The sequence below is a fragment of the Hipposideros armiger genome, unplaced genomic scaffold, assembly GCF_001890085.2.
Source record: "Hipposideros armiger isolate ML-2016 unplaced genomic scaffold, ASM189008v1 scaffold_361, whole genome shotgun sequence".
In the NCBI taxonomy this organism is placed as follows: domain Eukaryota; kingdom Metazoa; phylum Chordata; class Mammalia; order Chiroptera; family Hipposideridae; genus Hipposideros; species Hipposideros armiger.
The window spans coordinates 140,004-157,261 of NW_017731711.1; the positions used below are offsets into that span (position 1 = coordinate 140,004).

The 17,258-nt window shown below is 39.2% G+C and overlaps 1 protein-coding gene across 5 annotated transcripts in view; it reads right to left on the reverse strand.

Annotated features, from left to right (window-relative positions):
* Window positions 1–1,918: 1,918 nt before the first annotated feature.
* Window positions 1,919–17,258, reverse strand: part of LOC109392996 (guanylate-binding protein 6-like) — an 85,771-nt gene continuing 70,431 nt past the window's right edge. For 3 of the 5 annotated variants that reach the window (XM_019661802.1, XM_019661804.1, XM_019661803.1), the window contains exons 9-11: window positions 3,929–4,031; window positions 3,390–3,583; window positions 1,919–2,353 (exon numbers count right to left, since the gene is read on the reverse strand). In XM_019661802.1, coding sequence (XP_019517347.1) covers window positions 2,132–2,353; window positions 3,390–3,583; window positions 3,929–4,031 — 519 coding nt within the window. In that variant the 3' untranslated portion in view covers window positions 1,919–2,131. Of the gene's footprint in view, window positions 2,354–3,389; window positions 3,584–3,928; window positions 4,032–4,986; window positions 5,200–6,341; window positions 6,623–7,377; window positions 7,624–8,985; window positions 9,183–9,377; window positions 9,488–11,320; window positions 11,449–12,188; window positions 12,410–13,483; window positions 13,515–17,016; window positions 17,253–17,258 lie in introns of those variants that run through there. The other 2 variants (XM_019661805.1, XM_019661806.1) reach the window with 2 other exon arrangements.

The window sequence follows — 17,258 nt, forward strand, 5'->3', positions numbered from 1 at the left end:
TGCTTATTTGTACATTTGGTGCCTAACCCTACTCCAAGAAGATGTACAGAAAAATATGTAATGGTTCCTGTCCTCAGATGAACTTTACTTATATTTAAAAACAAATGCTAGATTCCAATTATTTGCACCTGGGTGAGGACTGCATTTATTACCTGGATCTCGTGTAGCCTACTGTAACGTGGAGACTGTGATGTCTTTCCTGTGTCTGGTTTCACTGCCAACTTCAATTCTTATTCCAAAAGCCCTCAAATTGTTTGGGCATTCCCATTTCCCCAGGACACAGGTAACAAGTCAATGGGCAGAGGCTCTCTAAGAGGGGGACTGGGAAAATCATTATCATTATTTCTTGTCTCAGAGTTGCAATGTCCTTTGTCTTGGAGTCCTGTCCTCCCCTCCAGGACATAGGTTCAGGGTCTCAAATTGGCTCAGATCAAAGCTAGGGATTGTGACATTTTATGGGGCTTCTTCTCAGCCTTCTGATAACATCATAGATTCCATTTGATTGTTTTCTCCCCATCCCTTTTGACCTTACAGATTTTTTGCTGTATTTCACCATCTTCAAAATTCTTTTTGATCATGTCCAGCTGGCTGTCACTCCAACCATGTTATAATTTGAATGTTTGTGTTTCCCCAAAATTAACCTGATGAAACCCTGACCCACGATGTCCCAGTGTGACGGTATTTAGAATTGGGGCTTTGCAACGTAATTAGGTAATGAGGATGGGGCCCTCATGAATCCAATTAGTGCCCTTCAACAGAGAGTCATGAGAGCTCCCTCTACCCTCTCCACCATGTGAGGACACAGGGAAAGCAGCCTCTGTAAAGCAGAAAGAAGGCCCTACCTAGAGCCCACCAATGCTGGCACTGACCTCAGACTAACGGCCACCAGAACTGGGAGACATAAATGTTTGTTTTATAAGCTATCCAATATATGGTAATTTGTGATAGCAGTGAGCTGACTAGAACAAACCATGATGCTCATTACTCTCATTGAATGTACTTGGCTTCTGATATTTAAGTGCCAACAACTGGCTTCAATGCGTCGGGGTTTATCATAAACAACACTATCAGGGACGCCCAGTTCTACAATGGCACATGTCCCCTCTGCTCTTGCCTTGAGCAGAGACCACCACTGCACCTTTAAGGATGATCAAATCTCTCTCACCAGTGCATATTCTTACATTTGGTAATTTAATTGTAACACCTTAAAAGTGTAGTTCAAAGATAGGAAGAAGAGGCTGTTAGCTGAAATTTAAAAGGGCAATATGAATGTTTTTATCTTGGCTTTGAAGCAAATATAAGGGATTAAGAAGCGAGGCCAAAGGGAAAACAAGATTAGGATGCAAAGTTGATGCTTTCTAGTATTCTAATCTCAGTCTTAGACCCCCTCATTGTTCAGGCTGATGCCATTTCTAGAAGCGATGAGCAAGTCTATCATTTAATAGCCAATTTTACATTCTTTTTATTATTATTATCATTACTAGTATTACAGTTTACATTTTCTTTATAAAGTGTAATACAACATTTCTTTACAGGATTCAAAATGAGTATATAATAAAAAGCATGTGCCTCATTCACCTCTGATCCCACCCCCTTCTCCCAAGAATGGACCAATGTTTCTGTATTCTAATGGGGTTTTCCAGAGATACTGTATGTGTCCATATGTATGACTGCACACAATAATTACATTTTTTTTACAGTGAACATATTATACACAGCTTGTGTGCCTCATTTTTTCACTTTGCAATGTATTTTCAAGATTTTTTATATTTATAAAAATAGAGCTGCACTCTCAGTTTATTTACTGGCTACATAATATTCTAGTATATGCACACCTTAAATTTATATTACCAGTTTATACAGATGAATATTTAAGTAGTTTCCAATCTTTCATTACTTAGAGCAATGTCTCAATTCATTTTTTATTATTTTAACCATGTATATTTCTGAAAACTGGGTGTGCTATATCATTTTGTATGTGCATTTATTTTATCTAATGTGAACCAGGCATTGATATCCTCTAGTAGGCATTTTTTATATTTAAAACGTGGCTGAATGAAATAAAAAAGAATACACATCCAAAACAGGTCAAACCATATATGCACATTGTATAAATTCTTTAAAAGAAGAGCTATTTCTTTTTGAATAGTAAGCTCACGCCTCTCACAACATTATCAAGAAGTTTAGTACACAATATTGAAGTGATCTCACTGCCAATTTTGCCTAAGGTTTCTGCTAACCAGGAAGTATCATCATTTTTAGTACTATCAATAATATTTTTCAAATGATTTATCTCTGCATTCATTTCTTCAGATTTCTTTTTAAATCCATCTCTAAGCAGTTCTTCCTGGACCTAAAAAAAAAGTGAGGAGGGAAGTAAAATTTTTTAAATCCCATTTTTTCAAAAATTACATTTTCTATTTAAGAATTTGGTCAAACTATCTTTCTTTTATGCCTAAATTTGTTCTCTCTTCCACAGTTTTGCAACAAAGAATGTCTCCTGTCTTGGGCCTGAACATTGAAAGAAAGCAGTGTTTATACCTTACTAATATTCACACACCATTAGGGTTTTGCTAGAATGCTAAGCCTGACATGAGGGCAAATGTACTACGTTGCCTACCAGTAATATGTTGAATACCAGTTGAGAGGTAGCCTTGGTCTGCTGGTACTACTTCTCAGTCCCACTTGGGATAATACGGTCAACCAAATTATACAAATAATGGGAACGTATACATTGTTCTAGAACTCTATTATAAACATGACCAGATGGACATTCGGAGAATTCCCTTTGCCATATGATAACATTGGTAGACTACCCATACCTGGGTACAATGCAGCGAGGTTAGAAGCTGTCATTTCTTTTTGTTTTTAAGTCTAGACATAATGCATAATTCATGTCAGCATAGGTCTACATGAGGGCATTTGGGTGGCAGTAGGGTCCTGATAAATGGCAGTGATCTTGGTAGAGCAATGAAGCTGGTCATAATAAATGCATGTGTTTGGGATACCTATTGAATCAGGCCTCATTAGAACATTTAAAAATCCTCCAAAATAACAGCTCAAACCCTACGAATTTTCTCCAAGCACTTAGAGATTCCATGCTTGCCTGGATCACTCCAGGGTTTACATATAGAGTAGAACTCAAAGGCTTCTTTTAAAAGGAGGACAAGGAAGAGGAGGAGGAGGAGGAGAAGGAGGAGGAAGAGGAGGAGGAGGAGGAGGAAGAGGAGGAGGAGGAGGAGGAAGAAAGGATTCAGCGTCTTAATAAAGCACAAGCAGTAAATGGCAATGGTGCTTCCTTCCATGGTCTTGCTGTAACCTTCCGCCACCCCACCTGAGGTACCAGGACAATGGCCATCGAGCACAGCTGAGGCCACAGCCAGACTTACCTTCAGTTTATGCTCCAAAATCATATTCTGCTCTCTTATTATGTTTTCTCTTTCCCTCTCCAGCTTCTCTTTCAGTTGATCAATATTTTCCTGGAGACTCCTGTTTTGTGCTTCCATCTGCACCTGCTGCTCCTGCAGTTGCTGTTTCAGCAGCTCCTGTTCCTTCTCAGCTGCCTGCTTCCGGGCCCGCTCCTCTGCCCCAGGAAGGTTTTAGAGAGGGAGGAAAATTAAGTGAGGACTGACACTTACCCTCCTGAAGGAGAAGGAGACCAAACCAAACCAGAAGGGCAGGTGGGAAAACTCTGAATTCCCCCCCACCCCCGCCCGTGTCCACACCATCATGAGCACACTGCAGAATGTGATGGCAAAGGCCCTGCCTGGCTGACGTACAACTACAACTCCCCTGTGGTTTCCAGATTTAGCAGAATCTGTTCCACAGGAGAGGAAGTTCCTGGTTTCAGGAAGGTTTTGCTCTCACACCTGTCAAAGGGCACTGCAGAAACATACCTGCCCCTTGTGAGCCCAGACCAGTCCCTTACCTGCTATGGCCTTCTCCCCATCAGTGAGCGCTTTGTCTGATTGCAGGATGGATTTCTCTATGGCTGCCTGCGAGTCCAGGAACCTCTGAAATACCTCCTTTGCCTGAGGAAACAAGAAAGAGCAAAGAACTTCCATTTCTACTGGGGAGAATCCTGCTCCAAAACCAGAATGCCCACGTGATTTTTCCTTCATGCTTAAAACTCTACAGTGGCTCCAAACAAAGCGTGCCAGCTCCTTAGCGTCACCACAGGCTGTCCATGTCCCCTGCTTCCTGACTCCCTCCCGTCTCTCTCCAATGCCACTTTCGTCTACCCACTCCAGGTTCCAGCCAGTGAGAACCATGATCCATTCTACACACCCACAGTCTTGGGTGCTTTTAAATATTTGCCTTCCCAATGTGAAATGATGTCTCTGGTGCTGCTGTTCTCCTCTGCCACATGGTGGCTATGACTTCGGACAAGCTGTTTGACCCATCTCTGCCTGTCAGTTAAGATGTGGAAAATGTTGACAATAAGTGTAGATTTATCTTAATGCTATTTGAAGGATTAAATTCAATTGTCTAAGAAAAGAACTGAACATTATGCCTATAACAACAATGGTTCGATATATATTAGTTGCATTATTATCACTATTGTTTTTATTATTATTGTGTGTTATCACCATGTTTTTAGTGCATTTCTCAAGTTCATAATTGTTATAACTCTGTATGTGTTATCTGCATAGTGGACTTCCTTTCTCATTTGATCAGCCTTGAGTGCGAAGACTGACTTTAATTTGTAAATTGTCAACTCTTGGCACGTTGAATGTCATGTTGTTGAATGACAAAATTAATACCTTCTCTACTGTCTCTTGTGCATTTCAGAAAGGCGTGGTCATTTTTGAACATTTCTATTTTACTTACGAAGAAAAAGCAAATAGTGGAGTGTCAAAGCTAAATCTGTCATGATATCCCCATGCTCTCTTATGACACACAATTGGTGCTGTCCTCTCAGATTTTCAGGAGACCGCTCCCCTTGATTTTAATCTGTAGATTGCCATGCTCCCCGTTTTTCCTCACCTTCACTCCTTTCCTGGGTACTTGCCAATAGTCTTGTTCAATCTTTTCCTTTGTTTCCAAGTAAAGCTTGTGACCGCCAGAAACAGAGAATGTTCCTGCTGAAATACTTTCCATTAGGGGCATTGAAAGCTGATCAAGTTTAGCCTGGCAGTATTTAGCAGATGCCTCTTGGTTCTGCAGCAAGAAACTCTCTTTCTTATTCTTCAGGATTTCCTACAAAGAAAAGTAGAAGAATGTCACCAGAAGAAAGGAACAGGGAAGATAAAATTCTGAAGAATCTGATAGAAAGAAGTCTAACTGTGGTCCTCATGAGAAAAGCATTCTGTTGGAGAAAGACATGGAATAAAGCAGGAATCACCAGGTTTGATTTACTCTGCAACATAAAAACTCTTTACAGGACTATGGAAGTTTCTTGGTTTTGATTAAAGTTTATTGGGGTGACCATTGTTAGTAGAGTTACATAGGTTTCAGGTGTACAATTCTGTAATACATCATCTATATATCACATTGTGTGTTCACCACTTAGAGTCAGTTCTCCTTTCATCACCATATATTTGATCCGTTTACCCTCATCTAGCACCGCCCCCTCTACTCTTACACTCTGGTAATCACTAAACTGTTCTCTGTGTGTATGAGTTTTTGTTTCTTCATTTGTTTGTCTTTTCCTTTGTTGTTTTCAGTTTTATACACCACATATCAGTGATGTCATATGGTTTTCGGCTTTTTCTGTGTGATTTATTTCACTTAGCATAATAATCTCCAGATCCATCCATGTTGTCACAAATGGCATTATTTCATCTTTTCTTATGGCAGAATAGTATTCCATTGTGTTAATATACCACATGTCCCTGGGTCTCAATTTATTTATCTGAAAAACCTGTGCATTACCTAATCTATACAGTATGTTGTAGCTTGTAGCATTCAGTGATTCTATCTTCAATGATACAATGATAGAACAATAAGCAATACAAGTTGAAAAGGGCCTGGAGTTAGGGTCTGATAAAAAACTTGGTTCCTGGGAATGGGAAAGTGTTCCCAAACAATTAACCAGCTCAGGACTGACTTTTGGGTGTTCTGGGTAGGCTTAAAATCAATAGAAGTATTCATTTCAAGAGGATCTCTCTACTGGTTATGTATCAGAGATCAGAGAGATTTCTGGATAAAGAACCTGAGTTTGTGTGTGGTGGAGGTGGGTGGGAGGACATAGGCCTTTGAAACTAACTCTATCCCCATGAGATCCAGGCTACTTGATCCATGAGTGAAAGAGGAGCCATAGGGCCAATGAAAGCACTGCTAAGCTTTAATTCTTCAAGGTGAAGGTTAACAGAGGGTAATTAAGTGCTAAGACAAAATACCACAAGGTTCTTCTGGAACTCCTGGTTTTCATCCTTGAAGGAGTTCTCCATGAAGATTTCAATGGCTTCCCTCTCACTGGCTACGTGCAGGTCCAGCAGCTCCTGGAGCGTGTCTGTGGGCAGCCTCACTCGATGGGCCATCTGCTCACTGTAGTGGTCGGCTGCCTTCTGCACAGCCGCTGAGTTCTCAAGCTGGGCCAGGGTTCTCATTGCATTTTCCAAACAAGGCACTGCTCCACTGTTGATAGACTCCACATAGGTCACCACCAGAGTCCCCAGCCCTGAATAAGCCAGGAAATTTGGAGGATAAATATCAAGTTATCACTCAATAGGATCCAATACTCTAAGACTACATTTCTAAATCTCTCTCTCTCCCTCTCTCTCTATCTCTCTTTCTCTCTATCTCTCTCTGTCTTTCTCACACACACCCTACTCCTTCAACTATCATCACCTTCATTTTCCTAGTGACTCCTCAATTTTATGCTTCTTTAGGCCACAAGTTTAAAGAAAGTAAATACCTACCTTCGTCTAATGCAATAAATGGTATCTAGAAAACATAATGTTACATTAAAGATATTAGAAGAAAAATTCTTTACATGAGGCATGGTAAATGAGGTATATTCATTCCTACTTCTGAGGCTTCCAATGAATTTTCAGGGATTTATGGGCTAATATTTATTATTAGACAGCTTTAAATTCTCAAAATAGCTTTTGTATTCTCCTTGCAAATCACATTCATTATAAAGGATTTCCCTTGAGAAAATATTATATTCTGTTATTATACCCAGTAGTGAAGTATTATCAGTAAAGGACTTTTTCACATATATGGAAGTTTCAGGCGTTACTTATAAAGACTGAAATTTTGACGAGGGTTTATAAACCCCCCAAAGTGTAATAAATATACACTTTTCTTCATGAATGATGAATATCCATAGACCCATAATTCTGTATAGAATCAACAGAAATCCTGGAAAACACATCACGTACTATATTCAACATGTATTAGGCCTCACAGACATGTGAAAAGGAGACTCACGTTTCCCATTGACCTTGATTCCCTCTCTGAGGGTCTTAGTCCTCGCCTGGATGAAGATATAAGAACAGAATTTTTTTGTTTGTTCCTGGAATTCAGGATCTAGTTGTGTTTCTGTCACATTCTCAATATTGGCCAGGAGTTCTTTGTCTTTTGTTGGGCGGTCAAACACAAAGCACTTCCGTTTTGGGAAGAAATGCCGGATGCACTCTCTGGGAAGATTGGACATTTGGATTTTAGGATTTCTGCCTAAAGAAAAAAAGAAAATCCAGAGATTATAGTAGGAACAGTTAGGGCAAGGAATGTAAAGACTTTTATGGTAGGGGTTTTGGCATCGTTGTCATTTATAATTAGAAGCTTTATTTATAATTCCTATAGTGTAAAGATCCAATGCTTCTTAAAACATCGAACTTACCAATGATACAAATCTGGGTAGAAATTTCAAGAATGATATAAAATGGTAATAAGAAACCTATTGCTGTTATCTTCGGGCATAAACATGGTAGTCTATTGTCTATATCGTTTACTGAATGATTGACTAACAGAAAAGTTCAAATGTAAAATTTTGGTCTACTTGATCCTATGTAGGAATTGAGTTGTAGGACAAAAGGAAGATCCATAAACAAGGGACAATGCAGCAATATTAGGAATGACACCCTGATTATTTAAGGAGCACTGCTTTAATGCTAAAAATCTTGTGTAAGCATTAGCTTTTTTTTTTTAGCAAAAACCTCAAAAGGGTAAATAAAACTAAAATGTAATTTTAAGATGTCACCACTAATCTCTATATTCTTTCAAGTAAAGAGCTATATTTGATTTGACAGTGTTGTATTTCTGCCTAGCCAATTTCTCATGAAGTGTTTTGAGAAAGCATAAATAGAAACATGAAGACAAGAATGAATAAATTGCAACTGATATTTCTCTCAAAATTTCATCAGATACACCCCCACATGAATGTAACCCACATAAGTAAATGAAATTATTTATAATTTAGAAATTATAGCATGGGTAAATATAGGGAAAGTCTTAGAAAGCTATGATATAGGAAATAAGTAAATGTTCTCATAATTATTAGAAATGTTGCAAAAGCATAGGTTGAAAAGACATATACTTCTTCAGGTTCATTTAAAACATAAAGCCATCTTTGTACATGGTGTGTCTATACAGTCGATAAAAAGTTATATCCCTATTTCTAAAGAATAATATCTATTTGTAGACAAGATTTTTTTTATTATATAGACTTTTCATTGCAATTTCATGCCTAACAAGTATCTGGTCAGTTGTTTTCCACAACACAACAAAGCAGAAGTCAAAATAGGGAACACGACTGTCTAGTCTTTAGAATGTTTTGGTATCCACTGTTTTCTAAGTCAAAACTGGATGCCAAATTATGTGAACAACAAATTGATTTTGAATAGTTATACTCTCCCTTAGCCTCTGCTTTCCTTGTATGAACTCCATTCCTTAGAGCTTTTCAACCCATCTTCCCATCACTATTTCTACAGGCTTCAATCTACTCTCAAATACAATGCAACCCCAGAGATGATGGACAGTGCTTGGTACCTCCCACACTCTATTGGACCATCCACTGCCCAGGCCATCCTCTGATACCTGGAATCAGCTTCAAGGCATTCTCCAGGTACTCATCTTCAGTGATGCGGAGACCATTTAACTTCAGGTCCAGGGTGAAATCCCGTATAGTCCAGATAAAGTCTGGAAAGAAACTCACAAACTCTGTGGAATCTTCTACTCCTTTCGGGGTAAGGGAGGACTTTGCCCTTATAAGTTCTGCCAGCTCTGTCACATAACTACATGGCTAAGGAAAAGGAACTTCTCACAAATCCCACATTTCTCTCACAAAAAATTATTATAAACACTCCCTTTTCCCTGGGTTCTTCTGCTTCAGCAAAGGCAACTAAATGACAGGAAATGAGAACCTGCCTCGATCTCCAAAACTATAGATAGGCTCAATGATCCAGGGAGTTTTGTTCCTGGAAGGATACTGCAGCTGCTCCAGGGCCTGGTGGTTGATGGTGCTCATGCTATTGTAGACAAAGCTGCTACACAGAAGCACGGCCAGTGCAAAGATCCACGAGTCATTCTTGGGGTCGCCCTAGAAAGAACAGCCAAGTAAGACATTTAGGAGATTTCCCTGTAGGAATTCATCCAGACACTAAGTCTATCAATCTTTCATTTATTTTCTCAGTTAACGTACTCACCATGCAAAGAGGTAAGTTTGAAGACAGACATAAATACAGATATCAGCTTTTATTTACAAAGACATTTCTTGTGGCTGCAATTTTTTCATATATAAAAAAATTGTAATCTTCACAGGGTTTTCTTTTTATTCAGTTGGATGAAATAAACTAACATATTTAGAAAAACAGTGCAGTACCTGGTGTGCAATGAAGGGTACTAACACATATTCTACACATATTTGTTTGGTCATGTGCCATACAAAATGTACTATGGTTGACATAATGGGGATGTATTCAACCAATGTTTACAGGAAGCTCCTGAATGTTTTCACTGTTCTTGAATTTAAAAAAACAGTTTAAAATTACAAATATCACTTTCAAGATGACTCTTTTAAAGTCATGACAAACATCTATAACAATGAATGAAGCAAAGATGACGACATCTATAAGGAGCTTACATCTTAATAATGTTTATACTCAGTGGAATGTATAGCTATAATATTAAATTAAAATTTAGAAGTCCATTAAGGAAGAACAAAGCTCTGAAAGCAGGTTGAAAAAAGTACATGATATGAAGTCTTCCTCAAAGTCTTTAGCTGAGTGTTAAAGAATTGGTAGACTTGGTGAAGAGTCCTGCAGGTAGAAAGACCCACAGAAGCAAAAGTAGAAATGGCAGAATACAGGGGTCTTTGCACTAAAAGTAGAGTTATTTGATTTCATGTGAGCAGAGGGTAGGTCACTAAGTAAAGGCTGAATATTGAGCCTACTACAACCAGATGAAAGACCTTAAAAGCCAAGCTAATTTGTTGTTGTAAATTACAGCACTAAATAATGACACAATCCAGAAGCTATTTCTCTTATAAACAGTGTCTAAAGCTCTTTGTTAGAGAAAATGTAAAAAAATGGGATTTATGTCTACAAGACTCACTAAGAAAGTTTGGGGGAGAAATGCCAATTTGTTTTTTTAGTTTCCAAACCAAATTTTTTAAAAAATAATCAGTTAAGGTAAGAAGAAGTAGCACGTCTGAGAAACAATAAATTATTCAGAAAGCAAGACTGTATCATTGTTTGATATATGTATTTAACTATAAACAGAATTTCTGAGTCTTTTTTTTCTGATAGAAATAGACAGATATAGAAATTTAAGTACTATTCGGTTGTCAGAAAAGTCATGACATACTTTTTCTATGTTTTCTATGCAAAAATGCATCATGACTTTTCCGACAACCCAATATTTAAAAATAAGTCTCAAAGTAAGGCAGAAAAGGAGAAATAATTCATTTCACACATCAGTAGAAAGCTAAAGTATCAAAACTCCATCTTAAAATGATGGTGTAGGACAAACACATACTTTTATAGAATCAGCACTTCTGAAAGTGTGTCAAAGCCTTCTAGAATGCTCTTTGAGTACTTGATGAACTTCACCATAGGACTGCAGACTCTTTGAGGGCAGGGCCTTTGTTTTGGTCACTAATATTTACAGTACTAATCCAGAGACCTGGGAATCGGGTGCTCAACAGTTATTTATTTAATTGAGTCAAATCATTCACCCAGTGCCAAGAAATAAAAGAAAATTTTACTCAATATACCATGACACCTTACCTATAAATAAGAATCAAACAAATAAAAATTTGGCTCATATATACTGGATTTCTAGATTTCACAGATAGGCCAAGCAGTTAAGTTTTAAAGTATCATGAAGAGAATATCCCCATTTAAAAGGACTTATCTGTGACTCTCTGCCTTACCTTTTCCACATCACCCAGGCCCTCGGTGTCCAGAAGGACCAGGGTGTGGTTAGGCTTAGAAGGGTGAGGCACACACCACATCCAGATGCCCTTGGTTTCAGACTGCACCGTGGAGCCCAGAGGGAAACCTATAAAGAAAGGGGAGACACAACAGAATCTAAGCAGCCAAGGAGCTACAAAGTCACATTGTTCGAATATAAGTACTCCAGCATAAAAGACGGTGTTTTCTCTCTTTTGTAAGAATGCCCTGCTTTGTGTGTTGTCTATTTGATGGATGAGGGAATGTTAACTATGAGAATGATACCCAGCAAGGTCTTAAGATGGAGGCAAGAGACATCCATGAACCAGACATAATGTAAGTCACTGATAAAAAGAATAAGAGCATTTTGAAAGAATGACCAAGTTCAAAGCCAGATACAAGTGGATAGAGGAGAAACATCTAAAGGAAAAAAGTGGGAAAAAATTGAGGTATTTATTTACAGTCAACATAATAAAAAAGGTGGGGTGGATAGTTAGTAGTCATGGTATGTGAACTCGCAAAGAATTGTTAAGATGGTAGTCAAACATCGTTATATGTTGCTGGGAATATTCCAAAGAGAAAGCAAAATACAATTTTGAAACCCAGTGCTTACACAAGTAAAAGATGATAGAAATCTGAGCATTAGTAGGAGAGGTTTTCATCAACAGGAATAAAACAAGAAATATGGTAACAGACTACACTGAGGTAGTAATTTAGTGGTGAGAATTAAAATTAGAAGGTTGGTTTATCAAGAGGAGTTTGGTTCTCCCTTCATGTGACCAGGGAAGAAAACCAAAAGCTGTGATGTAGCTAGAGTCACAGATTGGTCCTTGTCTGAACAACACTCACCATGGTTGTGTCCTGCAAGACGATTCATCAGATAGGATTTGCCTGTACGATATAGTCCTACAATGGCCACGACCACCACTGGCTGAGAAAACTTGTCAAGAATCTGCAGAGCTTCCTGGTTCACTGACAGCTGCTCATTGTTGTTTTCCACCAGACAAATGGGGGTCATCATGATGGGTCCAGATGCCATGGCAAGCAACCTGCCAACCTAGAAGAGTCTCCTAGTAGAAATAAGTTTGCAAATTTATCTCTGACCAGTTATCCAAAGCACCCATCATCTTACGATGCTGTTTCCTGCTTTGTTTCTGGCACAGTATGTATAGGCGAAGCCCAGCAATGAAAAATTTATGTATTTTTGGTTCTACTCTTACAATGAATGCCTATGAGCGCCAAAGGGCTCCCAATGCTGTGAGGAACTCAGATTAGATGTTGCCACCACAGCACACTCACATCGTATAACGAACGCAGTAGAGTGGCTCTACCCCATGCGGGGGTCATTATCACCGGGAAGCAAAGTCATCACCTCATCCCAGTCCTCTCCCAAGTCCTAAGGCCTAACCAGCTATAAAGCAGGCAGTGAGACTGATGATGAGGGAGAACCTAGGTCTAGAATGACCATAGGAACACAAGCCATGAATTGTTAAGCCACATATTTCATGCATCTTTTCTGTCTCATGGTTTTAGTTGTTGAGAAAGCTACAGAATATGACAATTATTCATCAAAACTTGAGTTTTTAAATTGCTAACTTGGTTTGACATATGACAGACCAATGAAATGCAATAACTATAGAACCATTTATGATATTCAAGGGACAGAAGGAGTTGTAAGTTCCAGAAGGGAAACAGTTTTTTATTTTTCTCCTTTTTCAGAAGTCATCAAAATCCTTTGGCCACAAAATGGAAGAACCATCCTGTGTGAAGAAAAATCGAGTAACTGGGAGATTGATTTGTTTTTCAAAATAGAAATGTGCATCAATATCAAAAAATGGATGTCTATGTCAACAAAAACTATATATATATATATATATATAAAATTCAGTGAAGAATAACAAGAAGGCCTCTCAATTTCTGCACTCCTCATGTAAGTGTTCAAAAGTATCCATATTGCCACCTTTAGCGTATGACATACTACATATAGAAAACCTTACAGAGTCCACAAAAAAAGAACACTTAGCACTAACAAATGAATTCAGTAAAGTAGCAGGATGCAAAATTAATATTCAGAAATCAGATGCATCTTTGTATACCAATATCAAACTATCAGAAACAGAAATTAAGAAAATAATCCCATTTACAATTGCATCAGAAAGAATAAAATACTTAGGGGCCAGCCGAGTGGCTCAGTTGGATAAGAGCTTGCTCAATACTGTGAGCTCTGAGTAACAGGGTCACCAGTTCAATTCCTGGCTTGAGCTGAGCTGCCACTGAGCTGCCAACAGGTGGCAGGATGACTCAGCTAAAATGAAACAAAATAAAATGAAATAAATAAAAGAATAAAATACCTAGGAAGAAATTTAACCAAAGAAATAAAAAACCTGTACTCTGAAAACTATAAGATATTGATGACAGAAATTGAAGTACATACAAATAAATGGCAGGATATACAGTATTCATGGATTGGGAGAACTAATATCATTATAATGTCTACATGGCCAAAGCAATATACAGATTCAACGCAATCCCTATCAAAATACCAATGGGTTTTTTACCAAGCTAGAACAAATATTCCTAAAATTTATGTGGAACCACAAAAGACCATGAATAGCCAAAGCAATCTTAAGAAGAACAAAGTTGGAGGTATCATGCTATTTGATTTCAAACTATATTCCTAGGCTATGATAATCAAAATAGCATGGTATCAGCACAAAAACAGATACATAGATCAAAGGAACAGAATAGAGAGCCCGGAAATAAACCCATGATTATATGGTCAATTAATCTATGACAAAGGAAGCAAGAATATAGAATGGAGTAAAGAAAGTCTTTTCAATAAATGTTGTTGGGAAAACTGGACAGATGAGTGCAAAAAATGAAACTAGACACCTCTCTTATACCATATACAAAAGTCGACTCAAAATGTCAGTCCTGAAACCATAAAACTGCTAGAAGAAAACATAGGCAATAAACCCTTTAACATTGATCTTAGCAATATTTGGGGGGTATTTCTCTTAGGGCAAAAACAGCAAAAGCCAAAATAAACAAATGAGATAACAGCAAACTAAAAAGCTTTACACCACAAAGAAAACCATGAACAAAAAAAAGGCAGCCCATTACATGAGAGGAGGTATTTGCAAATGATGTATCTGATAAGGGGCTAACATTCAAAATATATAAAGAACTCACACAACTCAAAGTAAAAAAAAAACAATCTGATAGAAAAATGGGAAGAGAACCCAAAGAGACATTTTACCAATAGCCAATAGACACATGAAAAAAGGCTCAACATTACTAATCATTAGAGAAATGCATATCGAAAGCACAATGAGACATCACCTCACACCTGTCAGAGTGAATATTATAAAAAAACTCAAAAACGAGTAAATGTTGGCAAGCATGTGGAGAAGAAGAAAGCCTTGTGCACCACTGGTGTGATGGTAAACTGGTGGAAGCCACTATGAAAAACAGTATGGAGAGGCCTCAAAAAATTTAAAATAAAACTACCATATGACCCAGCGATTCTACTTCTGGGTATATATCTGAAGAAGTTAAACACACAAATTCAAAATTATGTAAGCACCCCGATGTTCACTGCAGCATTATTTACAGCCAAGATGTGTAAACAACTTAGGTGTCCATCAATAGACGAGCAGATAAAGAAGCTGTGATACATATATACAATGGGATATTACCATATTCCATTGCCATAAAACAGAATGAAATGTCACCATTGTGGCAACATGGATGGACCTAGAGGATATCAGGCTAAACGAAATAAGTCAGAGAAAGACAAACACAGTATGATATCACTTAATATGTGGATCTAAAGACCAGAATAAACGAACAAACAAAACAAAACAGAAACAAGCTCATACACACAGAGAACAAGCTGTTGGTTGCCAGATGGGAGGGGGTGGGGGATGGGTGAAAAGGATGAAGGGGATGAAGAAGTACAAACATTCAGTTATAAAACAATCACGAGGATGTAAAGTACAGCATAGGGAATATAGTCAACACTATTGTAATAACTAAGTATAGTGCCAGATGGGTCTACTAGGCATGTGGTGATTACTTCATAAGGTCTAATCATTGCATTGTGCAACCAGATATATAAATGTCTAATCGCTGCATTGTTGACATAATATTGTATGTCAACTATACTTTTAAAATAAATTTTAAAGAATATCCCTGTGAAAAGACCCAGAACCAAACTCTGCCCTCACGTGGGCATGCATAACACTTGAATGTGTTTGCCATAGGACTTCATTAGGGAGAAGAAAGAAGTACTTGCTTTCCAGGAAGTGCTATGCTGCTCCTCCCCAATTTTCAGAACATACCATGAAATAAGCTGCCCCAGGAGGTTTCCAAAGAGAGTTTGGGCCTGAGCAGTAATTTCCAGCCAAGGCCCAGACAGCATGCTTGTAGCCCAAGTTTTAAGGGCGCGGCTGGAGGTGGGAGTGAGGCCACAATCTTTAGGCAGCACATTTGATTCTCCCTCCCTCTCCCCCCCCCCTCTCTTTTTCCATCTAATAGAGCCAGAGCTCTATGAGCCAAGTCTACTCAGCCACCCCTGCTGCAAAAGGAAAAGCTGGACTTTCCCCCAACTATAGCCAGCAACTGAGTCCTGCGGACTATCAGGCTACAGGGTCCCTCACCTCTCCCTTCCTCAGAGACCACTGTGAATCAGAAATGGAGAGCTTTAAGCTTAAGACTCAGTTACAGGCAAAAGCTGATGAATGAGCATTTCTGCCCCACATCTCCTCAGGTCAGTGTGTCAAGAACAAGCTCCCCGTGGTTCCTCACTCCTCCTTGCTTCCTTTCAAGCTCCCACGTTTCTGCTGCTATTTTATAGAAGTTGGAAAGAGGGGCCGGCCCGGCCGAGTGGCTCAGTTGGTTAAGAGCTCGCTCAAGAGTTTGAGCTCTGAGCAACAGCGGTTCGAGTCCAGCCCGAGCTGAGCAGTAATTTTTGTTTTTTTTTTTTTTTTTTGGTAGAGACCGCGCAAATGGAAACAGTGCAGGGTAAAAAAAAACAGGCTTAGACTTCATAGTTCCTTTTAAAAGTTGATTAAAGAGACTGAGAATGAATTATTTTATATAAATACAGCTTGCTAGAATGTTTTGAATATTTATATGGTAAATATAAAGAGGATTTTTCAATATCATATTGTATGCTGAGGACCATCTTTTCTCTGTGTTTCTCCAATGTCTAGCAGCGTCCATCAGGAAAAGTCCAGGGCAGGGACAAGGGAGATGGAGGGAGCATCCCCACCCAGCGCCTCTGCGAGGGGGCCAGGCTTGGTCCCTCAGAGAAACGACTTCAGCCCTTTCAAGCAGACGATCCCTCCTCCCAAGCAGGGATCTTTGTGCAGACCTGGGTGGGTGCCTGAGGAGGAGCAGCGCGCCCCAGGGACACCTTGTGCCGCTGCCCCTCGCAGCCCCTTCGGATCAAATCCGAGGAGCTGAGCTGCCTGGAGCCAAGCGTCCGGCGGGACAAACACCACCGGGTCCCCGACCTCTGCCAGCTGCCTCCTGCCTGCCAGAGCGGAGCCTGCGCCCCCAGAGTGGGATGAGCACTTGCGCACGTGTTGTTGTTTTGTTGTTGTGGTTGTTTTGTTGTTGTGGTTGTTTAAGGAACATGTGCAAGAAAGACCAAGTTTAGGAGTGAACTTACTTGTTTCCGGTGCTGCAGGGAGGGGACAAGTTTTCAGCGGTCGTTGCTCGCCTCTGGTCCGTTCCTCCTGCGTCTGGCTCCTCCGGATACCAGCTGTTAGTTCTCTTTAGGCCAAGCTATAATGGGTCGGACTGAGGAAACCGAAATCGAAAAGACACGCACTTCCGTGGTTTTATTGTTTAGGGTTTTGTCTCTCTTTTGGGCGAGGCAATTTAGCTTTTTTTGTTGTTGTTGCTTTAATT